The sequence below is a fragment of the Semicossyphus pulcher genome, unplaced genomic scaffold (assembly GCF_022749685.1).
Source record: "Semicossyphus pulcher isolate SPU_LCO1_2020_fin unplaced genomic scaffold, fSemPul1.0.p SCAF_5, whole genome shotgun sequence".
Taxonomy (NCBI): domain Eukaryota; kingdom Metazoa; phylum Chordata; class Actinopteri; order Labriformes; family Labridae; genus Semicossyphus; species Semicossyphus pulcher.
The window spans coordinates 17,833,965-17,846,180 of record NW_027211726.1 but is presented as its reverse complement, the minus strand read 5'-3'; the positions used below and the strand labels follow the sequence as shown (position 1 = coordinate 17,846,180).

At 41.3% G+C, this 12,216-nt stretch overlaps 1 protein-coding gene across 1 annotated transcript; it reads right to left on the bottom strand.

The window, feature by feature from the left end:
* Positions 1-2,001: 2,001 nt before the first annotated feature.
* Positions 2,002-10,996, bottom strand: mrpl3 (mitochondrial ribosomal protein L3). Its single transcript, XM_069681863.1, has 10 exons — positions 10,797-10,996; positions 9,740-9,921; positions 9,563-9,654; positions 8,575-8,673; positions 4,810-4,909; positions 4,643-4,703; positions 4,317-4,428; positions 4,116-4,193; positions 3,932-4,009; positions 2,002-2,229 (listed from the first exon to the last, which is right to left on the bottom strand). The coding sequence occupies exons 1-10, from the start codon at positions 10,868-10,870 to the stop codon at positions 2,080-2,082; spliced, it is 1,026 nt and encodes a 341-aa protein (XP_069537964.1). The 5' UTR covers positions 10,871-10,996; the 3' UTR covers positions 2,002-2,079.
* Positions 10,997-12,216: the final 1,220 nt, after the last annotated feature.

Here is a 12,216-nt window from a genome sequence, read left to right as displayed (position 1 = left end):
CTACAAATGGAAACCAGAACGCTCGCCATCCCGGATATCCACGTCCCTGCCTACAGATTTTAAAATTCTGTGTAGAATCTGTAAATAGAGATTACAGAGAGACAAACAACCTTTCACACCTACAGCCAATTTTAGAGTTACCAATGACCCTACCAGCATGCCTTTGCACTGTGGGAGGAAGCCAGAGTACCCAGAGAGAACCCACGCATGCACGGGGAGAACATGCAAAAGAAAGGCCCCCTACGACTGATCCGGGATTCGAACCAGGCACCTAGCTGTGAGGCAACAGCGCTAACCACTGCACAACCTTCCACAATTGACAGATGTACTACCACAGAGCAAATGTGCTACAATATGGTGTTAATTAGATATATAATATTTAGAACATTATTATATTCATGCATTAAAAAAGTACTTCCCAGGCCTTTGAGTCATTTGAGGTGTCCTTCTCTCCTGCGTACAGTTTGGACAGCAGCATTCTGAAAGTGACACTAATGAAGGTAAACCTGAATGTCCAGTAAAGAGAGTTGGCCTTGATGTAATGTTTGAAAGTACTGTAGTATATGAAGCAATGGATTCAGTCTAGCTATTAATATGGAAGCACATTTATTGGCCCCTATAAAAACTTAATCACACTCTACAGATGCTGCACTAAAATCTCACCCCATTGAATCAGGTCATAATTGCATTAAAATCTAGCCACCCGACTGGTCTTTTACCTCATGCAAACACACACACCAGTCTGGAGTCTATCGTCTCTTTATGCTCTGCTGCTTTAACACGCAACAGACCCCCCCTCCCCTCCTCATCCTCCCTCCTCCCCTCTCTGCTCTCCTCTAGTCCACCCCCACAAGAGCCTGATGATGTGCAGGCTCCACAGTGCAGGACTTTCAAACGATATCATTACCATTTCAAAGAACCTGCTGCTGCCTTATGGACCTACAAGCTGTGGCATGTTAAATTGAGCAGGACGTTGTTTGCCACAAAACTGAATCATCACCTTACATCTTTTTATCCAAGTGACAGACAACAACTGTACGCTACGCATTTCCGAGCCCGGCGGTTGTGTGTTGCTTCAATTAGGGCAGAGGCATCGATGCTGCGAGTGTGTGCGCAGAGTTGTTGCTTGGTATCGTGTGAGGCATCACTGCCACTTGTCAGGGTTTTGAAACAAAAGCCTTGTTGTTGCTGCTGTCAATTATGTGGCAGATATAGAGCAGAGGCCGACAGAGAGAGGGGCATGAAAAACATGCCGGCCTTTGAGGATACATTTAAGCTAAACAGGAATCGAACACTTTGGAGGACATGATTCTCATTTGATTATTTATCGCCAGAGACGACGAGGAGGGGTCGGTGCAGGACGGGGGGATCTGACAGCTTCCCCCCTCAGAGAAGCTTGAGGTTTCCTCATTTAAATAGTGCTGAACACACACTCACACAGACTTAAGCGCCCAGCGGTTCCTGCTGCAACATTAATGTCCTCATTTATCCTCTTATGCACAAATGTCAACCTTTGTCAGCCTCCTTTCCTGCCTCTTTTACTCCCTTTACTCGCCCTCCTCACCTTCACAGTCATCTCTCCCACCCTGCTCGTTTCTCCTCCTTTATGTTTGTTTCCATGGCTTCTTTCCAATCATTCCTCCACCCCTACCTATGTACCCTTTCCCTCCTCTCAGTCTGTATTCCCCTCACTCTTTCACTCTGTTTTCTGCAGCTCATTGTTTCCACCTCCTCCCTCCTCCTATCCTGCGTCCTGCATAGATATTGCACATTTCTCCTCACTATCTGCTTCTCTCTTGTTTTGTTTCTTTGTCTTTTTTTTCCCCTTCACTCTGCTCGGGGATCCTCTAGTGACATCATCACTCCTACAGTTACCATGGTTTCGGGGTAAAGGCACTGTAATAACTGTTTGGATCAAACAGAGAGGCTCGGCGCTGTTTCATCTCACAGAGAAAAAAAAAGAAACTAGAGGGGCTCAGGAATTTCAAAGGAATTGCTCTTTATTACAGGATCCAGACTTTGTTTGTGGGGTTAGGTGAAAGGTAAAGTGTGTGTGTGTGTGTGTGTGTGTGTGTGTGGTCAGGTCATCGTTAATGAGGGCTCTGTGTGAATGAACGCGTCGTTGTCGTACAGGTCTTCATCAAGGTCGCCTTCCTCTTCGGTGAAGTAGGTCGGGAAAGGAGGCCTGAGCAGGGTGGAGCTCTTGGTCGGCAGGACGGTGTCTCTTACCTGCAACACACACACACACACACACAAATACATACACTTATTGGAATAGCTGTGATGTAACTCTTGTTAGGATTGCTGATACATTGTTAAAGGAGCAGTTCACCCCTGGAAAAAGCCAATGTCAGTCAAAGCTGGTGTTCTCTGTAATCGATAGAAGCAATGACATTTAAAATTGGCGCCATAGCTTTGGAGAAAGTTGTACAAACAGCTTGTGGTTTCGCCCATTCTACATTCCTACAACACCCAGCGTGCATTTCGCCCCTCCCTCTGAAAGGAACGGCCCAGCGAGAGACGCTGGAGTGAAATACTACCGTTTTCTCTGCAGGCAATTGCTCAGAGCGGTACAGAATCCGAAATACGACGAGAATTTACTAGTTTGAAAGTCTAAAAAGACTTCGGATCTGCAGTCCTTATTTCAAACCTGACGATTTTAAAGGAGACGTGACATCAGAGGCGGGCGTCCTAGACTGAGGAAGTGTAGTTTAGCGAGCTCCCTGGCCTCCGCCAGATGACGTGTTTTACATAGTCTGGTGGAGATTTTACAGGGACTACTGGAGAAGCAGATGGCCTCCTCCAAAGGCACAGAGCCAAATTGCATTTTGTTTCTACCATAATAACATTAGCTCCCCATAATAGCATGTTAGGACTGAGGTTGATAATCAGCGAACTGGCCCTTTAAGGCCAAATCATATTTTCTTTCATGTTTAAATGTTATTTAAAAACAACTAACATTAATTTATCCTTCTAAGCTAATTACGAGTCTTTAGGAATTCTTTCAGTTCTCTAAATGCTGACCATTTTTTATTCAAAGCTGTGTCTAAAATGTGTACTCAGATTTTGGGTAAGCTAAAAAATGTATGATTGACAGATTATCCATCCATCCATTATCTATACCGAGAGATTAACAAACAACCTTTCACACCTACGGGCAATTTTAGAGTTACCAACGACCCTAACAGCATGCCTGCGAGTGTCTGTTCAGTGAACCAGAGGACTGGCCCTTTAAGAGAAAGAGAATGTGTTTCAACCAGCCTATCATATGTGAAGACCTTTTGCTTTTCTGTGTTTTATTTTATTATACTGAGAATATCTTTGGGTTTTGGACAAAATTTTGCAACAAAGCATTCAAAATTAACAACAATTAGGAGTTGAAGCTCGATTCTTCACTTAAATGGATTTAAAAAATATGTTCCTCATTTACATGAAGATATTAAGGGCTGCAAACATAATGATAAAACACTAATGAACAGACATTATTAACCTGCATGTGTATCCTTAAGTGTAATATAATCTAAAGTGGATCCCGGTGTGTGTGCGTGTGTGTGTGTGTGTGTAGGACAGCTGAGGTAGGTGAAATGCAATGCACATTTGTATTCATTATCGCTTGTCTGCAAAACAAATAATATGCTGCGTGTGTCCAAGTGCACACACACACACACAAGGCGACCACAACATGCTGAGTATGAGGATGGATGTTGTGTATATTACTAACATCATTGAGGCACGCATATTAAATCAGTCACACACACACACGCTGCTGACCGAGCACAGTGTCAATGAAGATAGATCACACTGTCTTGCAGGTGTGATGGCATTTTTACAGGTGCAAGGTCACTCGTTGTCAGAACACTAAGCATGCTGCGGCTGACCTTTGACTTTACACTTTCTCTAACTGCCTGTGTGTGTGTGTGATTATTTATACCTTCAGTAAGCAGTTCCTGTGGCCGGGGATGGTGCCGTTAACATACAGCACATTATACTTGGTATTGACCCTCCATATCTGCAGGAGAGAGGAGGCAGATGATGGAATATTGAACTGAAATTGCTTTCAAGGACAGACAGGTTTAGGAGTGTGTGTGCGTGTCCTTCAGAGAGTGTGTGTGTACCTTCAGTCCGTGAGCTGTGATGTAGGTGTTGCCCATCATGCCGGGCATCTTCTTCCCTTTGAAGACTTTGCCCGGATCCTGGACGCAGATGATGAACGACACACATGCTCACATTAGTGGATTATGAGACACCAACTGTTCATGTCTGGCATGGATAAGACTCTTAAGCAGAATGTGTGTTTATGTGTGTGTGTGTCTTACCCCTCCAGGCCCAGAAGCTCCTGGCCTGCGGTGAGTTTTTGTTTGGCCGTGGGTGGCTGGCTGACCTTTGAACCCCCATCGCTTCATTACGCCTTGAAAACCCTTCCCGATGCTGCACAAACACAAGGAAGATTAATGTTTGCACGCTCATTATTTTCAGTTTACATTCATGTGGACTTTAGATAAATCGATATAGAGGGAGAAGTTTGGACTGTCTCTCAAGGTCAACAAGTGATCGAGTTTAAAAACAGGAAGTTGGAGCTGAGAGAGGGCAAGAAGAAGGAAAGGAAGCCAAGAGGAGAGAAATCTGGCAGAGCAGAACTTACGATTTGGCCGTGACGTCCACATATTGTCCTGGACGGAAATGTGCTGCGTACAGAGGAGTGCCTGAACACAACACAAACACGATAACATCACAAAACTTGTCCACAACTACATACTAGTGTTAAAGGGGAGTAAAGCTTTAATTGTAAGCTAACAGATGTGTGCATACCTGGCTTGACGATGGCGTTGTCGGACACTTTAAACGTGACGACCTTCTGTTTCGGCGGCACGCCCGCATTCCTGAACATCTCCAACTCCTTTTCAGACTTCTGTCATTCAGAGTGGGGGGAAAAAAACAAAGATGAAAGGATTGAAATAAAGTGGTAAAACAAGAATGAGCAGTGTGAACAGTTGGACTTTGGCATTTCAAAATTAACTGTGGGCCTGTTATGACTGTAAGAGAGCCAAACACACACTCAAAACCCACGAACAGACACTCGCAGGCATACGCACGCACACTTGGCAGCGAGCATCTCTGACATTTGCTTTCGCTCGGCGCGCTCTCATCCGAGCCCCCTCCAGTCAACTCTCTCTCTCTCTTTCTCCGTCTGTTGACTGAAAATCAGCCTGCCAAAGCTTCACACTTCGACAAACTCTGCCTTTGACTGCGGAGTAAAGAGGCTGCGTGAGAGGGATCCAAAACCACTCTACAATCGACAAGTGAAACCCCGACACCGGCCCATCAAACGTCTAGCGACACTCTATGAATAAATTACACGTTGATTTATTCACCCGGGCGCTTTGTTTTTTTTTACCTTAAAAAAATGGATGTAACACTAAAAAGGACAAATTCCCTTTCATACATACTAACAGGTGACTCTTAAAAATACACTCTTTAAAACAATCAACCGTTCTCTAACAACGCTATAGGATCAGAGCGAGCTGAATAGCCAGTATCGCCGCTGCCTCTTCACATTTCAGTGTTTGTGTAATAGAGTTTTGATGCAGTCTGAGGCAGTGATTAGAGTTTATTACAAACATAAAGTGACACTTTCAAAAATGTGTGTGTGCCTGTCTTTGTTAGCGGGACATCATATCACTGAAATCTAATGGATCCCATTTATTTAGACACCAAAAGATGGAACAGTCACTGATGGTTAGGGAGCGAGTATAATTTCCTGACTCTGGATCTGTATTCATAAAAGGTCTTAGGGCTGGGAGGCCTGATATGAGCTCCATGCTGCATGCGGAAATGACAAAACTCAGTTATGTTTCCATAAAGCTGTCATACTGATTTGATTTCTTTGCATGATTGTGAAATGTAGACGGAGATAAAAAGAACAAAACTGGCTGACAAGTTGTGGCTGCTGTGCGGGGATTAAAAGCAGAGTGACTGAAAGGGTAAGATATGATACTCTCAAATGTTACTGATTTGAATACTAATGCTAAAATTACTAAGTGCTTAATAATTGCCCGATTTTAGTGCTTTTATCTCATTGCCTTTTCATCGACTTACTAAAAAGGTATACTGCATTTTAGTGTTGTGGCTCAATCATGATTAAAAATGTTGCCATGGCTCAGCCGTCGTGTAAAACACAATTAAAGCGGCCTTGTGAAGCTGGAGAATCTGTGACTCGCTGTTTTTATGTTGAGTAATGTTTGTAATTAGTCAATTGAAAGGCCAAAATAAACGAGCACACAATAATTAAATGATCTTTCCGTGCTGTGAAAGCTACATTTCTATAAATAAAGCTTCCCCATTACTGCGCGCAAAAATGGTTTTTCATTAGTTTCTTTGCAAAAATTGTACGTTTTCTAGAGAGATTTTGCTTTTAGAGACGCATTAGTGTCCTAGCTTAATGCAAAGTGGTATTTTGGCATTTATCATGATCCTATTACGGCAGCAGATGTGCACTTAGTCTCGCTCAAAATTCCAAATGTGTTATTCCTGCATACTTCATGTTTCAATTCAGCCCTTGTAGTTGCTTCCACATCTAATGATAAACCGAAGCAGGGGCCTTTCTGTTCCAACGTTTATCCTTATAGGTGTTTATACGTCTATAAATAATTAACCTGTGTGATGATTTTGGAGGATTAGGGCTGCACCTAAAGATTATTTTTTTCTCGATTAATCTAAGGATTCTTTTTTAGATTAGTCGATTAATCTAACGACTAATTTATCGATTCTTCTAAAGATTATTTTCTTAAGATTACTTTGTTTTTGGTCTTCAATTTCCACATCACTGTGTGACAATACTATTAATGATAAAATGAATAATAATAGACTATTTGTCAGATGCCTGATCAGAAAAACACTGGACTTTAAATTCAAAATGATTGCTATGACACAGATTAATTTAGTCACTGTATGTCAAAGCCAACCTTTCCCTGAACTGGAGAATCAGTATTTTTACTTAGGTACCTAAAACGAGGAGGGTGAGCTAATTAAACAACAGAACGTACTACTTCAAAATAACAGAGGCATACTTTGTACCCTCCTCTATTGAAAGATTGAGTTTTTCCTAACAGGACCTGAATGCATCACTCCTCTCCTCTCACTGTAACTTGTGTCGTGAAGTGCGCATTGTGCGAGAGGTTGAGCAAGTACGAGAGAGAGAGAGCTGCGGAGTGACGGTAAATACGAGCGGAGCAGAGAGAAAGAGTTTATACTGAACATCATACAGGGGCTTCATCCAAAACGTTTGAGGCTCAAGCCAGCGTTCCCGAGAACGTGGCGCCCTAGGAGACCGCCAGCAATGAGTGACAAGATCAGTTTCTGCACGCACATAACTTTACTGTGCTCCAGCTCTTAACTCAGCTTTTTTGTTTTTGCAACGCGTCGACACACGTTATACAAATCGATGACGTTGATTAGGTTGACGAATCGCCCTACCCCTACTTATGTTCAAGAGTGAGAAGTCAACCTGTAAAAAATTTGCAGCCCTAACAGAACAATCAAGTCTCTTCATCACAGAGCTTAGTGAGTGGATCGGGAGAGGGGAGGAGGGCGAGAGTGTTCAGAGACCTGCAGAGCCCATTGTATTTTACTGATATCATCCAACAACAGGGATTGATTGAAGCACTAAAGCCTGTTGTTGCACGTACACGATATGAAAGTAAGCCGACTAACTGCTTTTAATTATGCTCTATTTATTCACAACTTTTTTCCGGCTGCAGCTGAAAGAATGAAGCTCAAACTGTCATAAACACTATAAGACTAAATCTCAGCAACATGATATTTTAATAGATGTAATTATAGTCAGATCAACTCGAGACATAATGATGGGACTGTGATATTTTAAGCCTTAATTTGCACATTCAGACAGCTTTTTTTGCCAGCTGCTTTCATGCTTTTGGCAGCTGCAGCTGTGTTTCTTTCAGCGTGGATTATTGTGGGTTTAACTTCTTCATTTTTGTCTTATATTATTGTTTGCTTGTAGTTTGTAAAATATGCTGCTCTACTGCCTGTAGTTAATTTTTAATTGGTCATATGGCTATGAAAACACTCATGGAAACTCTGGGTTGACTTAACAATTGATAATCTGGTGGCGTGACAGCTTAGCTCAACCGCTTTTGTTCGGGTTAGTGAAGCCGGATTACCAAAAGATACCCTGGTTATGTTGACTGGCTTTGTTGTACAGGCTTAAGATACAATAAAATGTTTGTTTGTTAGTTTTTTACTAAAAATAGCTGCACCTGCTGCTTCTCTAACTGACAACAGTAGGACAGTTAGAGTAAACCAAACAGTGCAGTTGTTGGCAGATAGCTTACAATAAGCTAAAAGCTTATTGTCCTGTTAGCCAAGGGGAGCTGTAGCTCTACGATATAATTCACAACAACCAACCCTGTCAGTGTTTTTAACTGTACACAACTTATCCAATATAAGTTTGAACGTTTACATGACATTTTCTGGGTAACCTCACATCAATTCACAGCTATGACAAAAACCTCACACATGTATTTTTATGACATTAACAGCTGCTGTATTTCTTACGTAGAACGGAGATCCGTTTTTCCCTCCGACCATGAGAGCGGCAGTGTGTCCATCATATTCTTCTTTGGACAGGTACTTTAATACATGGCAGTCCTGCACCTGAAGAGAGAACACCAAACAAAATAAGAGGCTGTATTAACAATATTCTCGTTTCACTGTGCAACCCTTACATCCTCATGTACAACATAAAAAATATGAAATAAAAAAAGCCCCCTGTGTCAATAATATTAATGGGGCCTCCAGGTAAAAAGATGACATTTTGCAAAGCATGCTATGTTTCAAGAAAATCATCGAAAGGCAAAGTTTATTCAGCAAAGCAGAAATGAGACCATTACTGCAGAGTTTCAGCTTCACTTCTGATGAAACATGTACTAGAATGCCAAAGTGGTGGGAGTACTATCACCTTGAGAAACTAAATTCAAATGTGCTACTTTCCATCTGGCACAAACTGTTCCTGTATCAGCTGAATGAGAAAAAAAAGGACTAAATGTGACAAAAGTGACTCAGCATTTGCGGACAGAAGTTTGTGTTTGACCTTGAACCTGAAAATCGTCAGAGTCTTAACTTTGACAAACTTCAGAAATTAAAACAGGCGTTTGTTGTTCTGCCTTCTACAGTGTGTTGTTATAAATAAAGAGCAAACGCTCAGAGCAATGGCTTGCTTTTAATTTACCCCACTGACAGAATAGTTGATGAGATTTAGACGTGATCTGAATAAAGCTGTCACAAAGTATCTCCTGTTTACACCTTGCTGTAAGGGAGGATTAGCGTGCTGAATTTCAGATGCATGATTGATTTAAGCCTGCAGGTGAGATTTAAAGGTTTTTCTATTCTTCTCAGACTAAATCTAATTTATGTGACTTATTGTCTGCACTGCTGGTCTTTTAGTTGTGGATGACAATCACACACACACATTTGTATGTCTAAGATACCTGCGGCTGTTTTGATGCAAAGCTAAAGCGCATTCGGAGAAGTGTGTCCTTGCTACCTGTAACATGGTGACGACGTGTCTTTCTCCATCTTTTGTCCATATAGGAGCCATACCCAACTTCAAGGCTATCAACCCAACTCTTCGACTACCTGAGAAGACAATTAAGAAGACAGTTTAAGTAAGAGCAAAGGAACAGGACTCAGGATGCACACAGCTCTCGCTAATGACACCTACCTTCTGCCCACTCATGTCGCTGCCAGGGCTCATCTTTGAGTGGGTTGAGCTTTTCAGCTGTTTGTGTTCTGTGTTCCTCTGCCACGCTCTTCCTCATGTACTCCTGGTTGTCCTGTGTGAGGTGTTCATCACACCATGTTGTGGTCTTTACTGTCCTGACGCAACATACCAAATGGGCAGGACTGCAAACAAAAACATCAGGGAATCAGAGGCAGTTATTTACTAGGAAGAGCATCATTTCAAAGTTAGACAATGATGGCCTTGCACATAAAACAGTGTCCAATCATTGCAATAGTACAACGTACCATACGCACAAATGATGACTGCATTAACCGACCGTCTTTGCAATGACAATGACACCCAGAAGATATAAGCAGCAAATCTGCACATTTACATGAATTTGAATGTGTGGGGCAAATTTCACAGTAGGCTATGTAGTGAATGAGTACAATTGCACAGGAATGTTAATTCTCAGAAAATTATGGAGCAACAGTTTTGATAAGATATCATTTAATTAATTTAGCAGCGTCCTAGCTGATGACAAATAAGCGGGCCCACACATTCACAGACAGTTGTTCATTTTAAATTCACTGCCAACAGTGAGTCAAAGATAGATACAGAAAAGTTACAAAGGATTAAATCAACCCTGACTGCAAAGTTTGCCCACGCCTGCTCCAATATGGCTATTAACACATTACTCATCTGTTTCAGTACAGAATCAGTTTTGTCCACTACAACAAACACATGTAAGTATTTAGTGTAAGACACTGAACATCTCAACGTTTTAAAAGCACAAATATTCCGGTCATCCTCTTGCTTAGATAAACAATAAAACCACATATTAATATTTGCAATGGAAAGGTGGGATACAATAGTGATTAATTCACTACGTCACTTGGCAGGAGGAGTGATGCAGCTAACTCTCACGTTTAATGACAATATGATAATATGACCTAAATTATTAGCAAATAAGAGGTTGATGTAAAAAATATTGCTAAGCAACATGCTGAAGTTAGTTCAGGTACATTAGCACAACTAGCCAGTTAGCATTAGCTACCTTTCAGCTGCTGCTCGCGGAGAAACGAGTCGAGTTCCGCGCTGAAGAAGAAGCCGACAGCTCCAGGCCGCCATTGCGCTCTTTAATATAAACACTTACACATAAATTTTAAAACAATACAGAAAAACTACAAGGACATGGGTTCTCAAAACATATCCACAACCATGCCTTCGTTTTCGTCCTGTCCTTAATGTCACCCTGGCTACTTCCGGTACGTGACCAAAACAGTTCCGTAGCATTGACGCTTACGTCAAGGGTTCCGCTTTCTATCAGTTATAGTTTCAGAGGCTTAACTTTTTTGTTTGATTTTAACCAAGGGATTTGACTCAGTGTTACACTAGGCTACATCTTTTAATAACAACTTATTTTTGACGGGTTGATAGAAATATTCTCACAAAAACAATGTCAAATGGTCAGTTTCAGTTTTACTTTGTAGCAATAGACAAAAACAAAATCCCATTAATATCAATTTCTGCTGTTCTGGAGCTTGCAATCAGAACACGTCATGTTATCTTAGATCTTAGAGTTATAGTTTGCCGAGTTGAAATGCTCATTTTTAAATTTCAATTTGTGAGCACTATGAAATTCTTATTCTGATTCTTCTTATTGTTGTTGATATAATGTTAATTTTGTTTATTATTATTGCCTCCCTGTCTCAATTAATCATATGAAACATCAAATGAACTGCGAATAATTGTAGGTTTTTTAATAGAACAGAATTAACTGTATAGATCTCTGCTGACCTTAATTAAACTTATCATGCCGTAGTGTAAGTCCTCTGATGTGTGTGTGGTCTCACATAAGTGATTACTGATCTGAGAATGAGTCATGTATGGAGAGTACTCTCTGGACAGCCCAACTTTGGTTCGCCCTAATTAACTATATGGAGATTAGGGAATTAATTTATTCCTGCATTTTAATGTCTGTCTGGGAGACGTAGAGAGAGTGAAAGAGAGCTGTCGAGGATGAAGGTGTCTGAGAGCTGAGAGTGCTATTTGTGTGTTTAAAGAAAGCGTGTGTGGCAATTTTGAAGTATTGGGGAGTGCTGATTTTTTTTCAATCAGGGCAGGAACGTCCTTGAGAAAGGCAGAGAGAAAGAAATGTTTGATATCTAACCTCAGTGGATGTCTGCATATACAAATACTCTGAATATTCAGTGTCAGGCAGAGACAGAAGCTCACAGGATAGAGAATAATAATTCAACAAACGCACAGCCACCTGTTCTTTCTTTGTTATTCTAGATTACACCTCCACTCTGCACGCCTGAACGCTCTCACAAAGTTATTTTTGTAATTATCATATTAATTCCTCTGAGAACTTCCCCTCACTTTGGCAACAAATACAACATATTTTACCACGATTCTAACCCTAAACTTTACCAATAACTAAGTCACATTTAATAGGAGTAAATATACGAGTA